The following is a 22771-nucleotide window of genomic DNA, read 5'->3' on the forward strand; positions in this document are numbered from 1 at the left end:
GCCAGACAAGTATATCGCTAAGTATGGACAGCTGGGCTAGTTGGTTATGATTAGCATTATGAAACATCGTTCCAGCGCACAATTGAACAAGGATGAGAAGAGAAAGACAACACGAACACCGGACTTCAACTTAATTTTATTCATGGAAAATAGGGCTTTATGTACACAGGGGGAGGGAGGGGGGGGGCTGCTAGTGCGCAGGACCACGCAAACATATTTCCTTGGTCTAGGCAACAGTCATCATTGGTGTCAAACCAAAATAAGAAAAAAGAAAGAACTTTTCCCTCTTTTTTACGTCATTTAGCCGACCACATTCGCCGTTGCTCGCACAAGCCAGCATGCAAGGCGTTTTTCGAACGAACACGTGTGTTGCGCAAATATAGCAATCAGAAAAACCGGGAAATTTTTGAAGCGTTTTGTATCTCCAATGCAAACGATTACTGTGTCAGTGCTCCTTCTGTTGTACTCGGGAAAAAAGAACTTGATTATCTCAGGGCAAACGGGTGTGTCGAATCAGCTAGGTAGAGCGGGAGATGAGCAAGATTGCACTGAGTGACGTAAAAAAGAGAGGGAAAAGTTTTTTCTTTTTTCTTATTTTGGTTTGACACCAATGATGACTGTTGCCTAGACCAAGAAAATATGTTTGCGTGGTCCTGCGCACTAGCAGCCCCCCACTCCCTCCCCCTGTGTACATAAAGCCCTGGTTTCCATGAATAAAATTCAGTTGAAGTCCGGCGTTCGTGTTGTCTTTCTCTTCTCGTCCCTGTTCAATTGTGCGCTGGAACGATGTTTCATAATGCCAGACAAGTATGCTTGGGCACGGCATATAAATGGTAGGCAGCAGTTTGAGTTTAATGGTCGAAATAAAACGGGCACTCGCCTCGTGTCTTAATTAGATGTGAGCATATTGATGAGAACTTCTGCTCCCTATTCACACATTTTGCTAGTGGGGTGCCACATCTTAATGGATGTGTGCTAGCAGCCACCAAGACGTTTTAAAAGTTGGATGCTGGATATGCTTGGGCAAGCGTTCTCATTATTTGCAGCTGTAAAACAAGAGCAAGGATGATTAGTTCTATTTGCCTCTTGGTTTAGCCGGGGGGTCTCATATGTCTCGTGCTTGTGAACAAAGGAAAAAAAAAGTACAAAATGTTTTTGTTTTTTGATAACTTTTATGATTGGCTTTGACTGAATAAGAAGGGGAATGTCAGCCTGCACCATGAAACTTGCTGATGCTCAATTATGACAATGAAGAGGCCTTTTAAGGGGAGATGTGCCTCAGAGAACCATTTTCCTTAATAATAAAGTAATTGGATGGAATTTATGTACAATGTAGAGTCCTTTCTCGTATTTTTTAGTGTGATTTTAGTTTCCGAACTCTCTGGGAATTTCCCTCTACCCTCTGAAAGTGGGAGAGTCTCATCCAAGGTTTGGACTCCATGCGAGGCCTAAAAGAGCGTTATAAAAATAGGCTTTATTGCTGCTACATGTGAACAAATAATTGCAAGTAAGCTCAACAATCTTTCTTTTAACTTTATTATTTAAAAAAAACTTTTTTCATCTGTACTATAGTCGTCTAGAACATTCATGGCTGGTTTCCTAAAATTAACATGACCTATATTGCTGCATGTTAGAATAAAACATAGATACTTGCATTCTGCACATACTTGGAAATGTGCATGCAAAATTTGGCTGAGATTGATAGACATCACGTGTAAGAATTCTTGTGCACATATAGTAAAAACAGTGCAAGATTGGAGAAGGAGAAAAACAAAGTTGGAAGTTCATAAACAGGCTCCTTACTATTGGAATTAATCAATTTCTGTCAAATGTGGCCAGAATGTAGACCAGATTTTCCAGAACAAATGTTAAACTTGAAAATTCTACTGCTGTATGTGTAGGTGGTACCCTCGGAACCCTTGCGAGCTTCCTTCTCCAACCAGGCTTTCTTTGCTTCACTGCAGTGACGAGATTTACCTTCAGTTGCCGATGTTCCAGAGGTTCTTTCAATTTTTCCCGGGTCTTTTTTTATCTCTCTCCCAAGACGAAAGGATGCCCAACTCCTGCAGAGCTTTTGTAAGGCCTTTGTTAAACCCCAGTGTGGTCATCCCCTCACAACCGTGAACGAAGCGAACCTTGTTTTAGGGCGCAGCAACCAAATCTTGCTGTTGAGAGACTTTTGGGGGTTGCCCTGAATATAGCGAAGCAACAGCTTGTCATATGCCGGAAGTGTAACCTTTGCGTGAGCACTGGTGAAAAGTGGAGACCACGAAAACTCGCCATCTGGGCATGCCTGTGAGCATCACCAGCCTAGCGTGAACGGGAAAACCCCCTGCTGGTGCCATTTGCACAGGTGGGATAAATGCCTTGGTTTTTTGCACATGGGCATGGAATGTTGAAGCAGAATTTTGCAATTAAAATCAAGATTTTCAAAAAGTGCAATTTTCGAATTTGCATCCCCTCCTGATAATGGTGGCAAAGTACATTGGCACGTCAATAGCATTGTATTAATATCTGAAGCATTTTTGTATCTTCTCAGCTTTTGTGGTCCTGTAATGTTTCATGTAATCATTAATGGACAATTTGACCAGCCAGCACACCCCCCTGGTCAGACTTGCAAAAACACTCTTAAATTTAGGTGCACGTTAAAGAACCCCAGTTGGTAAAAAATAATCCATAGTCCCCCCCTACGGCAGGCTTCAGAATCAGATCGTGGTTTCGGCACGTAATAGCTTATTTAACTTTATTTTCAAGGCTTTATAGATTGCTAATGACAACTCAGTCGTTGACAATTTCCGCATAGCAGAGATGCTTGTTTTTCATGAGACAAGCACTGTTTCTCAACTGAGAGCATGGCACTGCACATGTGTGCATGTACACCACCTGGTGCTAACATGACAGCTGTGGCGACAGCTTTGCCATGGTCAGTATCGAGCTTCTTTAATTCCAGTAGTGACAACATTCAATTTGACTTGATTTATGAGTATACAACACAGCAAGTAATACATACCATTGGTTTGACCCATAGCCTTATCGTCTAGTCCGGGGTCCACTAAATAATGTGCATAAACGTGACAGACCTTTGCAGATCAGTAGATCAGTTCCAAGTAAAGTTTGAACAGAATAGTGTGGGAAAATGCAAAGTGCACATTTTTATTTTTATTTATTTGTTAACATACCTACATACCCCCCTACATTCGCCCTGAGGCATTGTTGTAGGGGGGTGTTATACATGAGTAAACGGAAAAAGTTACACGCACGGCATAAAAAAATGTTTGCTCAATTTCACTGAGCAAACTAAGAAAAGTTTAAGAAAAGCAAGTGTATGAAATACATTGCAAATGTAGAACAACAGGCAAATATACGACTAAGATATGTTCGAGCACAAAACATTTCGGGCTGCTCAAGCTTAAATTTTTTTTACCGAGATCAAAATTTCTGGATTCAAAACACTGAAATGCTCTGCAAGGGTTGGCCATCATCCACGAGGACCCTGGGTGAAAAGCCAGAACTGGCACACTGGTGCACCGCACCAGGCACTGCTGTCGTGGCCCCAAAACGTGGGGAGAGTGGGCACCACCTCTGTGCCGTGCAGTTTCACACCTACTTTGCCGAGCTTTCTTTTGTTACAAATAATGTGAGCATTTGCTTAGCCCCCTGAAATTAAAGGAGTACCGACACATTCACCATGTCTTTTTTCCTTTTGTGTTGAGGGAAGTGTCAAGCCCTGCAAATAGTTTACTGTAATATATCACTTGCATTATAAGCCATTTTTCTGTTTGGTACCCAAGAGCCTATTGCATCACAACGTCACACACGCACACACTGGCTTCCTCCGTTACTGCAACCACCACAAATGCCATGTGTGAATGCAGCCAAAACAAATGCGTGCAGCACTTTTGTAAATTTTGTTTCACAAGCAACATCATCATCATTAACATCATCAGCCTATTTTTCTATCCACTGCAGGATGAAGGCCTCTCCCTGTGATCTCCAATCGCCCCTGTCTTGCGCCAGCTGATTCAAGGTTCCACCTGTAAATTTCCTGATTTCATCACTCCGCCTAGCTTTGTGCCATCCTCAACTGTGCTTCTCTGTCTGTAACTCTAATGGTCCACTGGTTACCTACCCTACTCGTTACAAGGCCAGCTCCATTTCTTTCTCTTAGCGTCAACTAGAATGTCAGCTATCCCCGTTTGCTCTCTGATCCATACCATTCTCTTCCTATCTCTTAATGTTACGCCTAACATATTCCGTTAAGTCGCTCTTTGTAGGGTTCTCAACATCTTCTCGAGATTCTTTGTTAACCTCCAAGTTTGTGCCCCTATGTTAGCACCGCTGGAATGCGATGGTTGTACACTTTTCTTTTCAACGACAGTGGTAAGTTCCCAGTCAGGATTTGGTCATGCCTGCCATATGCATACCAATCCGTCTTTATATTTCTGTAAGTTTCTTTGACATGATTAAGGTCATCATCATCAACATCATCAAACTTTGCCTTAATGCAACACGCCATCATAATTTTACTCCCTGTAACTTTAACAGTAATGTCTGTAGCACCAGGTCAGGCATTTTGAGACTAAATTTAGCATCAAGTCAAGATGGCTTGTAAGTATTGCTGACCTTCATACTTTGTGAGTATCATCCTTTTACAGGCAAGTAGCATGTGATAGAGTTTCTACAACTTTTGAAAATAAAGGTCAGCACTCTCTGTTGATGGAGCTTGACTTAGAGGGTCTATGGTGTAGTGCAGGTCAATTCTGTGTGCTGAGGTGCCGATATTTTTGTTTCAGCTTTATGCTGTTCACACCACCTAGTACCTTGGTACTTTTGGTTGGTCTCTGTATTTGCATTCATAGCTTTGTGGCATGCTTTGAAGGTGGCATTGACATCAAGTTCAGAGCGTGTCTTAGTTTTCCTTTAAGTACAGTGCAGTAGATGATGTGACTAGATGAGATAATTCACAGACATAGGATGGCACTGAGTGCTGTAAGTCTCTGATGCGACACGTGAGAGGTGGAGGAAGACCTACGCACAGGCAGCATTTCTGAGCAGGGATGCCATAAAACAGCCTCAGTTGGACGAGTTTTTAGAAAACATGGCTAATGCTTCTGAAATTGCCATATCAAAACTGTGAGATTCAGGATTCATAACAATAAATAAAATTAGCAAGTGGCAACAAAATCTGCATTTTTCAGGCAATGTGACGAACTCGGTCGCAGCAGGACATATTGCTCGAACGGGGGTATTTGCCATTTCTTTGTTTGAGAATATTGTCTTCAGATTTCCAAGCTGCAAATCTTGGTCATAATTGCAAACTAAGAAGCCCACCAACAGAGGGAACAGTTACTGTCCAGCTGATGACGATGGCACAGCACATTCCCGTTTTCTTAGCAGTTGTGTGATTGTGAATCCATTGCTGAAAGAAGTGCACTGCGCACAGGCAGTGTTTTTGTACATCATTCCAGGATGTGATAGATTAGAATGAATTCTCATTCATAATGCGTGTTTCTGCTTTGCTGTTAAATAACTGACCGTACTTTTACATGCCAGCTGCACTTCTTAATGCAAGCTGAAACAGACATGTATAAGCTGCCAGAATGAGAACAAGAAATAGTACGATGCCTTCCTCCTCTTGGTTTTCTGTTGCTTTCATTCAAATGTGAGGAACAATCATAAAAACTCTGATTTGAACAGCACCAAACAAGCCAAAGACAAAAAGAAGTTAGTTCACCCGCCGCGCTCATCCCATTTTGAGCTCTTTAAATTAGAATGTGACGATACATTTAACCAGCAAATCCAAAATCTAGTGCTAAAAAAATAATTTTTTATTATTTCTACAGTATGAAATACGGCATGGGAAAAATGAGGTGTAGTATAAGAGGACACGGGAAGCTGCACTGATCATACCTGCATACTCTGCTACTTTTAACTAGTTTTCAGCACCAAGCTGAACTAAATGCCTATCGCCGACCAGGTGACATGCACTATCCACTTCAACAGAAACGCACAAAGAAAGCATGAAAACAAGGGAGCACAAACATGAGTAACATTTCCGAACATCGAAGCATCTCTGCTATCCTTGGCATGTCACCACATGTACGGTAATTCTAATTGTTCTATACGCTCTTGTCTCTCTGATTGGCCAGCGATTCTTGGAATGCTAGTCCAGCAAGAGCACCCACACTTTAACATAACAAACAGCCTGTTTGTTTATATGTGTGCATTTTATGTCCTCCCTGCCCTTCCTATTTATCTCTCTGCCTCTGTGACCTTTAACTTCTAACTCCTTACGTAGGGTGTTTCAGTGATGATTGTTCCTGCTTATTAGGTAATAAAAAGCAAAGATACAATTTCTTACTCCAAAATTTAGTGCACATGTTGCAATTGTTGCAATGTTGCATTGACTCAAACAAGAAAATACCACTGTGTTTTAATTACTTTGTAGGCAACAAACAAATAGCGCGCACGACAAAATTAAAGTATCTTTGTGTCACCATCTCAAAAAACTTCAATTGGAAGAATCATGTAAACAACATATGTGGAGCTGCTCAGCGAAAACTTGGATTTTTGAAAAGAAAATTGACGCATGCAACACCTGCAGTTAAACTTAAGGCCTATACAGCTGTTGTACGCCCTTCTTTGGTATATGCTACTGTTATATGGGATCCTCACCAGGAATATCAGATTAACCAACTTGAACGCATCAGAGACTTGCAGTACGGTTTATATTTTCAGCGTATCACAAAACACAGTCCGTAACCACTTTGCTCGCTAGGGCAAATTTATAGACGCTGGCAACACGCAGAAAAATCGCACGACTGAAGTTTTTGTACCAGCTCCCTACTAATAAATTTAACTTAGATCAGTCGCGCTATTTGTTACGTCCTGGCAGAGTCTCTCCGCGTGTGAATCACCCTTATGTTTTTATGCCTTACAATGCCAGAATTGATGTTTTTAAATATTCTCCCCTTGTTGAGACAATTGAAGACTGGAATGGCCTTGATGTACAGATTTTTGATGACACAGTGACTGTACAATCATTTGAACGGAAGCTGGAAATGTACCTCTCGTGATGTATTTATTTTGTTTCATTGCTTGATGTGTTGACAAAATGTGCCAATCCTCCCACCCTGTACCAGCCCGAAAAGGGCTAACAGTATTCGAAATAAATAAATAAATAAATAAATTGTGGAATTGAAGGCACTGAATGCTCAAGGAATATTCATGTAGTAATGATTGATCACACTGGTGCCACTCTTGAGATAGTAGGCGAAATCAGTGACACAATTTTTGTTGCACAAATAAGCAGGCTTTTTGGGCTAAGAGGTTACCAAAGTAGGTTGACACCACTCTGGAAACCTTAGACAATACTTAGCATGTGACAACAGTCTAGTCTAAAAGAAGCATTCAAGTTCACAACAGTGAAGCAAACGAGGCAATCTTGCAAACAATAAGCTCTAAATAAAGAGTGCAACTATATAAGTGGAATAGCTTTGAAACATTTGAAATTTAACTTTTTTACAGGATTTCATCATTTAAATAGCAGTTGGGTGGAACATCAATGCATTTCGCTGCATAATGCCTGATGTATGTCATAACTAGGCTAGTCTTAGAAATCCAACTGAGTGAAGATGCCTTCACCAGTGCTTGTTTGCTCAGTTGCAACATATATGCTAACATAATCAGTTCACAGTCCAATGGATGAAATTTAAAAAAGGCCAAATTACATTTATCTACAACCATCTCACACTTTCTGATATTCACCATTTGCTGTGAACTTTGGCAAGAAAAAGTCATTTTACCTGGATTTTCAATTTCATAGTTGCTGAAATAATTGGAAAGAGTTGTCACTGAAACACCTGACATATGTTGCATTTGTTCTGTTCATTCTCTCAGATATTCAAGTACATAATGCAGCGTTTGTTAAAGAATAGGCATAAGGTAGGCATGCTTCATTGTAGACTAAGATTATTTTTTATTTTATGTGTATTCGATATAATCACAAGGAAATAAATACTATGTTGAAAGTTGTACCATTGTAGAACGCTGCATTGTGGTGTAATGCAGCACGTAAATAAAAAAAGAGGGGGGGGAGAATTCTGAAAACTGCTCCTGTCTATTTGACACTGTTTGTCTCCTTGCCTTTGAAGTAGCTTGCATCATTGCCTTTGCACTGCCTCTTCGACATACCTCATGAGCTCTTTGCTCTAGTTTTCGTCTTCATTATTTGGCAATTCGCGCTTGTTACCAACTTAAAAATAGAAACTGACACTCTGCCTTGTTAAAATCTGAAAACATATGGAGACGACTATGCAAAAGCATTCCTACATTGTAAGGATGTTTAAATACTCACTCATAAATGCATAGTAATATGTATCTTTTTCAGACTAAGCATTTTAACTTTTCGATTGCAGAGTTTTGAAAACTTTGTGGCAGATTGTGGATACCATTTATGAATGAAAAACATGCTCGAATGTTGACGAGCTGTATCACTGCACTTTACCACTACACTGAATGTATTGCTGGTCTTTCTTTTTGTTACTGTTTTTAATGTGGTGCCAGTTGTGTAATGGCAAATGTAAAGGCTTCCCTTCAACAAACACATTTTTAAAGCACTTGTATCATTCCTTAGGTACAAAATTATGTGCTGCCATGTTTCAGATTACATGCCCCATTATGTTCATTTTGAGTGTCATGTTATCCTGTCACACGTTTCTTGTAATACTTTTTGTTGGCTTTCTGTTTACTTGGCATCTCCCTATTTGTTTATTAAGTTTTTAAGTGGAGGTGATTGGTGTTTTTCATTGCCGATGCTAATACTTTAACGTATATACATTGTTTTTTGATGGTATTGCGCACAATGGCCCTTAGCTACTATTTAGTTTTGTTCCTTGCATTTATATTATGTTATGTATTCTCTGCATGAGTATCCAAAATAAGTAATGAGTGTCAACAGTGTTATTGTGTTGATGTATGTTTGTACTGGGCCCATCAAACTGCTTTGGTTGTTCTGACCTCCTGTGTGAGCTGGGAAATTGAATACCCATTGACAATGTCATAGTGTATGTTGTTTTGCATTTGGTCACATTAGACCAGGTGTGTCTGATTGTGTGCATTACAAAATGATTTCATGTGATACCCGTGGGAACACCTTAGAGAATTGAACAGTGTGAGAGTGAACACTGTCTGCCACTTTGTTGTGTTTGTCAACATGCAACTCTTTTTAAAAGCAGGACAGACTGCTGCTTCAGAGACGTGGAATAATAACACCAGTCAGCATGGGAATTGACACAATGTTCATGTGATTCAGTGAAAAGTAAAACTATGAAACATAAAAACTTGCAACACGGAACACATTGCAGGCTGCATGTGCATCTAGGCCTAGTTATTGTCCGTGTCAGTGTGAGAACCAATACTTCACTCCGTGTCTTTGTGGTTTTGCAAGGCCTATGTTGTTGCCACGAAGTTGGCGCCAAGTTTGTGCACTTGGTTGCTGCCACTACTCCAGCAAAAAGCAGTAATTGGCATTGGCATAGTCGTTGCTGCCACTTGCAGTGTGCGCCCAAGTTGATGGTTGTGTCAGCTGCTGTCGCGCAAATTGCAGAAGTAGCTGCTGCTAACATGAAGCACAGATTTGCTGCCATTCACAGTGTTACAATTAATGTACTGTGCTTAGCCGCAATTCAGACTACCATTCAGCTGCTTTCAGCATTTAACTTTGTTTAAATCGCAACTAGTAATTTATCAAAGCACTTTTCATTTTACAATATGTGCAAGGTTTGATAAAACTTCGGTTAAGGCTACTTGGCACGTGGTATTTTGAAGAGGAACAATTTAGTGCAAAACGCAGTACAACCCACAAAGATGAGACGAGACAAGCGCTGGCGCTGAGTAATAATTGATTTATTCTTCTTGCGACAACGCATATAAATACCCTTCACCACTCGACCACGCATGCGTGTGCAACAAAAGACACAGAAGTTCATGCCACACGTTTTCGGTAACTGGCTTTAGTGCAACATAAATTTCTGTGTCATCTGTTGCGCATGCATGTGTGGTCGCGTCATGAAGGGTACTTATATGTGTTGTCGCAAAAAGAATAAATCAGCCAGTGCTTGTCTCGTCTCTTCTTCATGGGTTGTCCTGGGTTTTACGCTGAATTGTTCACCTTCAAAATAGCAAGGTTTGATAACTGAAGTTCTGTTTTGCACACTTCCACTTTATGCTCAAGTCAGTATGCATTCAAAAAAAGGTCTAGAAAGGTTGTAATTTTATTAAACTCTCTTCGTGGTATCATATTATGTCATTACATCTTTGTAGTTTTGCGGCATGACTGTGTCGTTAGTCATGGGCTTTTCTAATTACAGTGAAATTGTAGGCTTTGCATGTTAAACCTAAGACTGCAGAATAGGAAACATCTTTGAAGACAGACATTAGCTTGCCTTTCGTAGTCCTTGCACATTCATGTATAACTTAGTTGTGTGTTAAACATGCGTGTTCGCAGTCTCCTTGCGTAAATTGCTTGCGCTTACACATTGAGTGATGCACAACGTTGAGAACTGCACCAAGTAAAGGTGCCTTAGAGCATCCCAGATGTACTTTCATGTACTCATTTTATTTTATGTGCTCTGTGGTATGTATTTAGGTGCATTAGCTATATACGGCAACTGTGTTAGACAACAGGTGGTTATGGTGATCCAGTAAATTATTTAACATGTTGGTGCATGTTGTGATGAATATTTCTTATGCTTAGAAACTGTAGAAGAACTGCAAATAACATCTTGTAACACTGCTCCATTTATAACATGCCTAGTGGTGTAATACAGAATTTTGATACCTCGCACACTTCCATGATTATGTCTGATTTCATATGGTAGGGAAGGCGAATTTTCCCATTGGGTGATACTTCACCACCTATCTTTTATCACCACATAAGTTGAATGGAAACATTTAAACAAGAATTAGGATAGGTAACGTATTAAGTTGCTGAAATGTTGCACTGTAATTTGTTCAACTAAGAAATGCGCTACGTAGTATAAGATGCCCTTCTTTACTTTTACTGATATTATTTTTGTTATGAATGCTAATTTGCATGTCATTAATGGAACATTTTCATTTGTTAATTGCATTCTGCTATTCATCACTTATGTGCATTTTTCTCTCTACCACAACTCGTCAGAAAAAAATGTGCCTGGTAGAATTTGAGAATGAGTTTAATGGTATATAATATCATTCACTAGCAATATCTGTGATGTGGCAAATCAGCATGTGGGCATATCAATCCCTAAGTTACACCCAGCTGAAAATTAAGTTTCAGCTGAAGCTGAATTTGAAGCTTGCTGCAAGAATATTTCAGAAGTGGTTATTCCTAATGTGATCTTTCAAGAGAAAATGAATTTTATTCAGAAGGATGGTTAGAATCCTCTAAATTGCAAAATGTGTCATAGGATTAAAGTACTGGCATTTCAAACATTGTTTCGTGGTGTCATGCTCTTCTCTAAGCAGCTGGCCTGTCATGTGCCTGGCCTGAAACCTGAGGTGCAAGCCTGGCAGATTTCTGGCACTGTGGCAGTGCAGGCATCACTGTTGTTTGCACATTTTCTTGCTCTGAAAGTGCAAACCTGGCTACATTGTTGGTCATGCTATTGAGCAGCAAGGAAGCACTGCTCTCACGGCCTCATCAGTGAGAGCATATTATTTTGCTTGGAAGTGTGTGGACCTGTAATACTATATGGCGTAGTTTCTGATAACTGCACCTTAATGCAGTTGGCCACATCATCAGCACTGTTCTAGAAATTAATCCCATAAAAGACATCATGTTTTAGTAGTTTTGTGGGAAATATGCATCATGGGGCTTAGAGAAGAGTACGCTTCAAATGGACATAAATACCTATGGCAAACAAGAGTGCACAGCACTGTGCAATGGCATGTGTTTGCCAGGCCCATAATACTTGTACGAATGATTGAATTGTGCCATGGATATAAGTGTATCATTTGAGTATAATCGTCAGCATGGGTTTCCTTACAAGCCAGAAAATTTTCATTGGCAGATATCTTTGCTAAAAGCATCGTGTTGTGTTCAGTGTGCACTGTTCTGAACAGCAGAATTTCAAGAAGCGCAACCGTTAAGTCTCTCTCTGGCGCTGTTAGCCCTGCTGCTGCAGCCTACTGTATGGCACATGGAGCCATGGTGTGTCCCGCATGTGCAGGCTCTCCGACCCTGTCGGCATTCGACGTTCCAGAGATGGGAGCAGCAGCAGCACGCCGGCAGTTCCGGTGTGGCCAGTGTTCCTTCTCGACGGTGTACAAGTGCAGCCTCATTGTGCATCAGCGCACACACACGGGCGAGCGGCCTTTCCAGTGCCGCCTGTGTGCGCGCACGTTTGCGCACAAGTGCAACCTCAAGAGCCACCTGCGGACGCACACGGGGGAGCGGCCCTACCGGTGTCCTCTGTGCCCGCACAGCTTCACCCAGCGAGGTGCGCTCACTGCACATTTGCATGCGCAACACGGCGCCACCACCACCCTGCCGTCGGTGGCCACGCAGCCGCAGCGGCCGTCGGTCCAGCGCTGTGTACTCTGTCCCAGACTGTTCGGCCTGCCCGAAGAGCTGAGGGCACACATACGTGTGGCACACCCCGCTCCTTGAGCTGGTCCGTTCTCGATAGACTGGCCGATGCATTTGCGCTGACGTATTCCGAGGCAGTTTCTTGTGGTGCATTCACACGGGCGAATAACCGAGGTCACGTGATGAAGTTGGCCGCGAAGAAATGGCCACAAATGATCGCCTTGGTCGAAATTTGACCATGATTTTTGGGAAGTTACCACAAGAAAACATGAGACTTGAAGAATGGGACAACATGAAGCAGTACTGACAACTGATGATTTAATGAAATGAATGCCAAGCTTATATAGATCATACACACGTGTGCACCCGACTAGCAACATAAGAACCAATAAAAACAAAGAGTGACCTTAAACAGGGGTGTATCGCACCCCTGGTTAAGGTCACTCTGTGTTTTTTGTGTATATACAATGAGTGCTCCCCTTATAAATGTGCACAGGAACGAAGGAACATTAGGAAGCCATGGATCACACCTGAATTGCTGAAGAAAATTTATGAAAAGGATAGGCTATATAAGAAGTTTGAAAAAACTTGGGATCCTGAGATGCTTAAAGTTTCTAAAGTGTTTCGAAATAAACTGGCAGCGGAAATACGCTGTGCACGTGATCAATATCTCTGTAGCCAGTTTTTCTGCTCGATGAATAGGTCGGATGAATTATGGAGGGAACTGAATGGACTTCTAAGCAGATCTACAGGCCGAAGCCCAGTAACAAAAATTCAGACTCAAGATAAGGAACTCACAGGCACTGATTTAGCTAACACAGTCAACAGCTACTTCACAGAGATAACTAGTAATTTCGTTGATTCTAATACTCATCATATAAGAAACGAGAAGTTAGTGTTCTTAACGCCAATATCAGAACCGGATGTCAGTTTTCATGGGGCTAAATAATAGCAAATGTGGTGGCGCAGGCGGCATTGTAATAAAACCAGTGAAGTTTGCAATAGGAGACATCACAGAGTGCTTAGCTCACGTATATAACCTTTGCTTATCTCAAGAACATTTCCGGGGCAAATGCAACTTGCCAAAGTTAGTGTATGGCACAAGAAAGGAAATGAGAATGATTTGACAAATTTTAGACCAGTTTCCATACTACCCGTTTTCTCAAAAGGATTTGAAAACATGGTTCTTAATAGAATAACAAATTTTAGCGAACAATGGCTTCCGTAAATATTGATCAACAGAAATGGCACTGCTAGAACAAAAAGAATTTATCCTGCAATCGCATGAAAATAAAGAAGTAGCCCTTGGAACATACGTAAATTTTACAAAAGCTTTTGTTTATTTAAATCACTCCATCCTGCTAAAAAAACTTGATATGTACGGATTCCGTGGAACGGTTCTATCGCTTCTGACGCTCTACCTTAGTGAACGCAAGCAGTACGTGTATTTAAATGGCTACTCTTCTAATATACTGCCAATTTCTGCCGCTGTACCTCAAGGGAGTATTCTGGGCTCATTTCTTTTTAACTTATATTTGAATGACATTGTTAATGTCGATCCAATGGTGAAATTTGTCATTTACGCTGATGATGTGACTGTTATTCTCTGCAAGAAGTACGGATGAGATAATTCTGAGAGAGAACGCTTGTAGAATTAGATACATGGGCGCAACTTAACAAATTGAAAATAAACGTTAGTAAAACGAAGACTGTCTATACCATGCGAAAAACAAGAAGATTAACGTTACCTCAGACATTGAGCTGCACAATTCAAAGATAGGAATATTAAGCGCATATAAAGTACTTGGAGTCTATTTCAGTGAAAATATGACCTGGGACATTCATATTGACCACATTGTGTCAAAACTGTCTCACATCATTGGACTGACGTTCGCCAACAGATATATTCTACCGCCAAAGGTTAAGCTTCTATTGTACAATGCGCTATTCTACTCGCATATGAAATATTGACAATTAGTTTGGGGGAACACAATAAAAGGTAATTTGCAAAGAATCATTATATTGCAGAAAAATATTTTAAGAAATATTGAAAACGTCCCCGTGAGTCATCCTTCCCACCCTCTGTTATTGAAGTACTGTATAATGAAAATAGACTAGCTATATCCGCATTGCTTGTGTTCACATTATATGCTTGAAATAAAGAATAACAGCTATTCCCTACTACGGTTGGCATCGCTTTCTAAAAGGACCACACCTTATGAGAGCCGAAGCACACAGCCATGGCTAATCAAAACGTGCAGAACCGGATACGGACAACAAATGGTAAACAGAACGCTACCGCATTTGTTAAATTTCTGCCATAACAACGGATTCACTCCCGAAACAGCATCAAACCAGAAACTGAAATTGTTTTTCTGTGGCAAAACTCCTTTCTCATGGCAGAATTTTATATGGTTTTTCATTTCTGAGCATGTACGGTATACGCACTGCAAAGTACCAATGTGCTGTTAAAAGGTTAAAAAAACTTCTTATTTCTAGAGTTAGTTGTTCTCACTGTTGTGGACAAGTTGTTGCTGCATTAGTATTACTATTTGTTTGTGGTTTTATGTTGCCCTTCCAAAAGTGTTCTGTTTCTTGTATTTTGTACTCCGGGGAGCTGGGAAGTAGTCAAGCTGACTTGTCAGCTTTTTTTCCCGCACTCCCTCACTTCACGAGTGAAATAAAAGATTATTATTATTATTATTATTGGTTCTTGTGTTGCTTTTCAGGTGCACACGTGTGTATGATCTATATAAGCTTGGTGTTTGTTTCATTAAATCATCAGTTGTGAGTACCGCTTCGTGTTGTCCTTTTCTTTAAGTCTTATGTCTTCTTGCAGTAGCTTCCCAAAATCATGAATAACAAACTGGCCTACATCCACACACTAGTATGTTAAATTTGACCTATTTCATAAAGTTGCTTATTCACCGATTCTCCAGTTCCGTTACTGGAGTCACAAAGCTGTTGAGCCAATCAGCAGTACAGGATGTCGGAATATGCTGATGGCTATATTGCATGGCCATGGTTATGTGAACAGACGTCAATGCCAGCAATCATAGCAATTGTGAGACATTTCGATGTGGTGAGGGGCAGGTCACAATCACTGGTGTGAATGTTAGTCACTGTCAGCAGCTCCTTGGTCGCCATTTGTGGACTTCTGTCAGCTGCTAGTGTGAATGCCCTTAGTGCTTGCTGTCACAGCAAACTGTATGCCTGTGTGTTTTGTACAGACCTCTTCATTATTTACACTGTGACGTCGGAACACATTTCATGGATGTGCAAGCACACACAGAAGGTGGTTCCTGTATAGTATTTGCTAGTGGTTTTGAGCATTAACTATCGTATGCATGGTCGCAACAGTGCAGCAGAGATTATGGCTGCTCCCAGGCAGCCCGTCTTACAAAAGTTTACAGTAACTATTTAGTGGGACAAGTTTTCTGACAATAATTGTTACCAGAAACTGCTGATAGGGAAGCAGACGTGAGAAGTTAGTATATTTGACTGTTCTTTCTGCTTATTTTGTCATTTCTTGGTTCTGAGAGAGAGGAAAACTGATTTTCGATGCGCTCATTGAGGTTAACATGTCCCTTTGATACATTCATAAAATGCCCAGTAAGGCAGTAAAAGCAAAGTAGATTGTATACTTGTCAAACATTTTTACACCCTCTGGGGTGTGCTTTCTTCCTTCAACCTATGCTACTGCAACTTGCAGCAAGCAATTTGCAGGGAATATGCTTTGTAAATGTTTAGTGCATGTTCTATTGCAATTGCATGCGAATGTAGGCATGCAAGGCAAAGATAGTGCAACTGTTGCCATGCAGACAATTATGTGCACACAGAAACAATAGATCACCTTTTGTGTGACAATCGTACACTTACAAAACACGTAAAATATTGCTGAGTTATGTGTCAGGTCCATTAACTGTTTGCTTAAGGGCCTTGACGCTTACTTGAAAAGAAGCCGATCTTTGGCCATCAGACCATGTATAATTACAACAGCTGCTTTGCTCAACACAGCGACACAAAGCTCACATTGCTTTGGGCCTGCTGGTACGCTATCAGAGCAGACATGGACGAAAGAAACGGAATGCACATGGTGCTGTGTCTGCTGTGCGATTCTTGTTCACCCCCTAATGCTCATTTCACATGCAGTGATCAAGGTGACTGTAATTATTGTATGAGCGAGAACCTACCAGAATTGTTTATTGTCGGCGTCAACTTATTCAGCAAGACACACAGCTTTGGTTGAGAGTTGTATTGCTTGCAACATAAAAGGGGTTGCATCGTTCTGGCCTCTTTTGCAACATAAAGCTTATTCTGTCCACCGCGAAGAAAACAGTAAAATCACGCACAAAAGCTGTTTTCATAAAAATTCATAATATCTGGACCCACTGTTCTATCAAAATGAAAACAAGCGGGCCACTGCGACGTATCTAACAAGCCGCGTTGCCATTGACACCCCTTTCACCCTGCACAAACAGAATCATGGGGTGGTTCGCCACTTCGAAATATTGAAACATCATCTGCACAACGAGCCCAAAAGCACATTTGCTACACCTACTACATCACAAGTTTGAAATTGCACTATGTGGAGCACATTTGTGCAGTACAAACATTTTCGGGCAGCGTGCACTTCCTGGACGATTCCCCTTCCCACTGTGAAACAGCTGGCTAGAGAAATGTATTTGCCTTTTACTGTGGCCTTCCACATGTTACCATCACACTGAAATGGATTGGGATAAATGTATGGTAAGAGACATGAGGACAGCTGTGGTTCATATAGAAGGATGTTGTTTTGTGCGAGTGCCCATTGCCAGAGCTAGTTAGAGTTAAATGGCAGTTAGGCAGTTGTCAAGCAGTACTTTATTATATTACATTGCAATGGGCTGAAAACAGCTTCGTAAGATATTGCAACTGTTGGTGCTGTTCATGGGTGCGCTTTGCTAGTATTATGTTAGCGGCAATAAGTTTGTGCCAGGATCACACTGTAACTGTATAATGAAGTCTAATAGGCTTGAATTACAACCAACAGTTTCAGCTGCATCAACATTGAGGCCATGATTGACAGGCTAGCCTTTGTGTTTCTAGTTACATGTACCATCATTTGAGTGATGATTTGAGTGATGATTTTTATGTTGAAGCAGTTTACGAAACATTTGTTTTCTTTCTCCACAGTCGTGCCCTGAAGCTACGATATTTTGCATATACATTTGTTTGCCTGTGACATAGAACAATCATAACTTGGTGTTTCGACAGCCATGCCTCATGCCATCTTGACTCTTATACTTTTTGCTGATGGCTATGCCTAACAGAAGTGCATACTGTATGCTGATTACTTGCATGAAATGGGTTTAAAATGCTTCTGCTGGACGTTGCATTTATGCAACTCGTAACGTGAAGGCAGAAGTCACAGGATGCAAAACATAGACAGACATTGTATGCATGAGGAGAATGGAACAAACGAGGGTTTTTTATGTTTGGGAGCTGGTTTAACAGCTGGCTAATCTTTGTATACATCAGTCATGAGACTGAATTAACTGAGCGACATCATTTTTAATTTATATCTTTCTCTTCTAGAGAGTTGACTCACTTCACTTCTTTTTGGTTTGACTTAAGAAAGTTTTGCTTAGGGGACGCAAGTAGATTTTGTACCCAAGAACCCAGTCTCCTTGGGTTTGATGGGATCTAAGTGGCTTGTGTATGCAATCGGAATGGAAGTCTGTTGCGTGCCCTAATCTAAAACTTTCTTTTTTCTTTTTGCATCTGTGGGTAGCCCATGGGTGCAATTGAGTCGTCACTTTCAACAGCCAGCTGCCTTAACATAATTGTGTACAGTTTGCTTAGTCAGCATTTTCACCCATGGTGTTGGGCTGCTGAGCACGAGGTCGCGGGATCGAATTCCGGCCACGGCGGCCGCATTTCAATGGGGGCGAAATACAAAAACACCCGTGTATAAGATATAGATAAGATAAGGTATAAGGTATAAGGTATAAGATATAGGTGCACGTTAAAGAACCCCAGGTGGTCTAAATTGCCAGAGTCCTCCATTATGGCGTGCCTCATAATCAGACAGTGGTTTTGGCACGTAAAACCCCATAATTTAATTTTTGTCCACACCGAGAGTCAATGGCCCAAGTGAACTTGCTGCATTGTAACAGAATAGTGAACTGTGCATATCCATGCACCGGCTTAGTTGGTCAAAGTATTCTCTCAGGTTCCTGCAGATGGTTGGTGCTGTTGACAGTTTCCTGAAAAAGCAGCTGGTGCAACTGTGGAAATCTTCATCCATCGTAACTGTGACTAGTTGTCCTAGGGTGTACCACGAATGTATTCGCATATTTATCACATTCAAGTTGCAGTACTTCCTCATGGAGAACCTCCATGAGTGGTGCTGAATATTCAACTCAAATTTCTGTGTTTGCCGTGGCATTAACACTTGTGAAACTTGGCTTCAGAACTTAAGCTGGATGTTGACTAAGTTGGCATATTTATTACATATGGCTAACATTGTAATAGAGAGGCACTTACACAGTGTACAGCGAACGCTGTGTTAATAAAGTTTCATTCAAGCTGAAGTTAAAGCATCAGGAGAGCACGCCTTGACACCGTCACCACTTGGCTGTAGCACATACGCGAGAATGACATATGCAGCAGTAGTGTCAGCACAAGAAACACTAGCAGGGCACCTAAGAGCAGCAAGGGCAGTGGAATGCCATCTCTGTGCTCTGGATTTTTATGGCCCAGTGTGCCAGAGCACAGCCATTTCAAAAGCATAGCACCGAAACTTTGACAAGAGCCCTGCCGTTACATAAGAAAAGCAGAGTACCTATACTTTGACGAGAGCTCTGCCGTTACATTTAAAAAGAAACAGCACCTATACTTTGACAAGAGCTCTGCCGTTACATAAAAAAGCAGAGTACTTATACTTGGATGAAAGCTTTGCCATTACATAAAAAAGCAGAGTACCTGGTGACCCTTCTCACAGCAGTGCCATGGGTGCTGCCATGTTCGATCACATGGTGACAAGTCCATTGCTTGCCTCAGCTGCCTCTGTGCCCATGACGCTGGTGCGTCTCTGCAAAACTCTCTTTCGGCAGCTATCGTAGGCGAGATCGTGACTGGATGCCACCTCGGGCAAAAGATCTCGCAGCTGCTCACAGTTATTGCCCGAAAGCATCTCTACAACATCCTGAAATGTTTTCAAGGGTGTATTGCACTGCATACTACGAATGCTCAACACCTTGCCCACAGAACTTCAACAGGTGTGTACTGTCACCTTTCCCAGTCAAAAACTCCTCAATCTGCATCACGTACTGTCACATTTCTGGTGGATACCTGTCGTAGAACGAGGAATCTACTTTGTCCAATAACTCATGGAACCACTGGCGGTACATGTCCTTATATGAGGTACAGATCCTTCTTCATACCATTGTGGAATCTTCCTTTGCCTTGGCACAGGAGCTTCTTTCTCTTTAACATTCAGTTACAAATCACGCACCTCTGCGTGTATCTCATTCCAAAATAGGCAAAACTCTAAGTCTGCTAAGACTCTTCCTGACGACTGTGACCATTTTTTCTGCTTGATCAAATCTCGGTGCTGCTTTCTGCAATGCAGTACTTGCTGTTTCTAATCGCAAAAACATGAGCATCAGGAGCTTGAGGATGAAGTATGTGTTGAATTTGACAGTGCCTTAAAAAATCCTCTGGTAAATTTGGCTCCGGCATCATTCTGTTCTTGTGACGTTAGGCCATGGATGAACGAGATCAGGTGGCTATAGTTCTGGACAATCGGTGGGTCCCCCTCAGTGGCGTAGCAACAGGGGGGGCCGGGGGGCCATAGGCCCCGGGTGCAAGGGGCCAGTGGGGGGGAGTGTGTCATATACATCTGAAGGCACCCCTTTTTCCGCCGGCTACACCAAGGGGGAGGGGAGGTGACAGAAGACCTATGGGCCCCAGGTGACAGAAGACCTATGGGCCCCGGGTGCCAGACGACCTAGCTACGCCACTGGTCCCCCTTTCTTAAGAAGTAGCTGTAGATTAAGTGTGTGTGACCAATTCCCGGATGGCATACGGCTACCTCGTAGAACCCTTCCCAGTGTCTGGAACTCCGCCATTCGCTCAAGATGGGTTTAATGCTGTGGAGTTCATTATGGAGCTCAGAGTCCCATTAATTTTGCTATGAACATTTTATTTATGCTCGCAAGGATGATGTGTAGTCTCTGCTGGGCTTACTTCTAAAGGTAAGTTCATAGTTGAAGTTTTCAGTAAGAGCTGATTTGGGTGTATTGGAAGGGTTCGAAGTCTTAGAAAAGAATGCATGTGCATGAAACAAACACCTGCATTTGTCAAATGGCCATTCATTTGATTCTGCACAGAGACTTGGAACAGTAGACGTTCAGAGAGCTGTCGTTGCCAGTCAGAATCCCTGACAATGAACTGGATTTAAAACTCTTGGTGTCATCATCCTTTTCCTTTGTTAGTGCAAGACAAGCCTATGTAGCCATGACAATTTAAGGCTGTGCTGTTCTTTATACTTTAGGCAATTGTAGTTCTTCAGTCAACTTGTCCAAAACCGTACAAAAGACACGATGTCCCCTTATTCCATCGCTAGTCTCCTGGGTGGGGTCGGGGGGTCTCCAGCTTTCAAGGCCCCCACATAGTCAGTGCGTATAGCTGAGGCAATGTGCGGCATGCCACCGAAAGTGCCATCTCATTTCTCAAGAGCAAGGTGCTTTACGAAAAGGTTCAATACTTTGATGAAAGCTCTGCCGTTACATTAACGCCACACAAGGAAATAAAAGCTGCTTCCTCTGCTCATTAGGTTTCATAGTAAATATTTCAAAATGTCAGCTGCAGACAAATAAACAAATCTTGATAAAAAAGTACGATATCTTATCACCCTTGCATAGCGGAGCATGCTACACCACTTAGGTAGCCACACTGTACTTTACAGGCGGTACAGCGGTCATTTGCACTCTTTGAAGAGCCCTGTGCATGTGAAGAAACTGTGGCCCTAATGGTCCATTTGTGCTTTTAATAAACAATGTTTCATGACATACTATGTTAACGGCTTCTGCTCTCGCCTTGTTCTCGTGTTGCTCATCGTCTTGAATTTCCATTATTATTATTTATTTAAAAATACTGTCAACCCTCAGTTGAGGGTCACAACAGGGAGGGATGTTACATATGCATTCATACAAGACAGCCAGATACAAAAGAAATATGCACATGCACTAGAGTGTCCTATGGATACAATACAAGATACGATATACAGACTGTAAGACATGTATTCAAATGTTCAACCAGCTGCCGCACGCACACAAACAGAAAAAAAGGAAAAAGAGAAAAAAAAACAAAAGAAAAGCACTTTATAATATCCACATGGTACAGTTTTAGTAAAGAACCTTGATTGCATTTGTAAACAATGCAGTATCAGAACTGCGAACAATTTCTGCAGGCAGCTTGTTCCACAGCTCTATTGACTCTGGGAAGAATGAACAACGAAAGGCATTGGTTTGGGACAAGTACGGTTGAATAGCTTCACTATGATTTAAGCGGGAGCTCAGTCTGCCTGGAGGTTTTAAATACAAATCTTTATTAATTTTTAGTTCGCCGTGAATTATTTGAAATAACGTTTTTACTCTCTGCTTCTTGCACCGATCTTACAATAATTCAAGACCGCAAGACTTTAACATCGCCGAAACTGAGTCTGTCCTATATTTCGAACAAATAAAGCGCGCCGCCCGGCGTTGCACCTTCTCTATTTTGGCCCACATTACCTTTTGATGGGGCGCCCATGCTACTATCGCATATTCTAGGGATGGTCGAATAAGAGATCTGTAAGCCAGCAGTTTATCTTTTGTTGCCCTCCCCAGTTTTGCTCTTAAAAAACCCAATTTCTTCTGTGCCGCAGAGCACACTCTTTCTACTTGATTGTGCCTTTTTAAATTATGCGAAATAGAGACACCAAGATATTTGAAACAAGGAACATTAACTAGATTGTAGCCTTGAATATCGTACTGAAAAGTAAAAATATTCTTTTTTGCAGTGATATGCATGTATGTGGTCTTATCAAAATTAATTCGTATTTCCCACTTGTCACACCAACTCCCAAACGCCTGAAGGTTTCGGTTGAGCTTAATCTGATCCTCTAAACAAGATACCGGCGCAAAAATCAAGCAGTCATCTGCAAAGAGTTTT

General features: G+C 41.5%; 1 protein-coding gene across 1 annotated transcript; it reads left to right on the forward strand.

The window, feature by feature from the left end:
* Nucleotides 1-712: 712 nt before the first annotated feature.
* Nucleotides 713-21620, forward strand: LOC142558254 (uncharacterized). Its single transcript, XM_075670417.1, has one exon. It carries the CDS (start codon nt 12176-12178, stop codon nt 12650-12652), a length of 477 nt encoding a protein of 158 aa, XP_075526532.1. The 5' UTR covers nt 713-12175; the 3' UTR covers nt 12653-21620.
* The last annotated feature ends 1151 nt before the right edge of the window (nt 21621-22771 follow it).

This window comes from Dermacentor variabilis, chromosome 9 (genome assembly GCF_050947875.1).
Source record: "Dermacentor variabilis isolate Ectoservices chromosome 9, ASM5094787v1, whole genome shotgun sequence".
NCBI lineage: Eukaryota > Metazoa > Arthropoda > Arachnida > Ixodida > Ixodidae > Dermacentor > Dermacentor variabilis.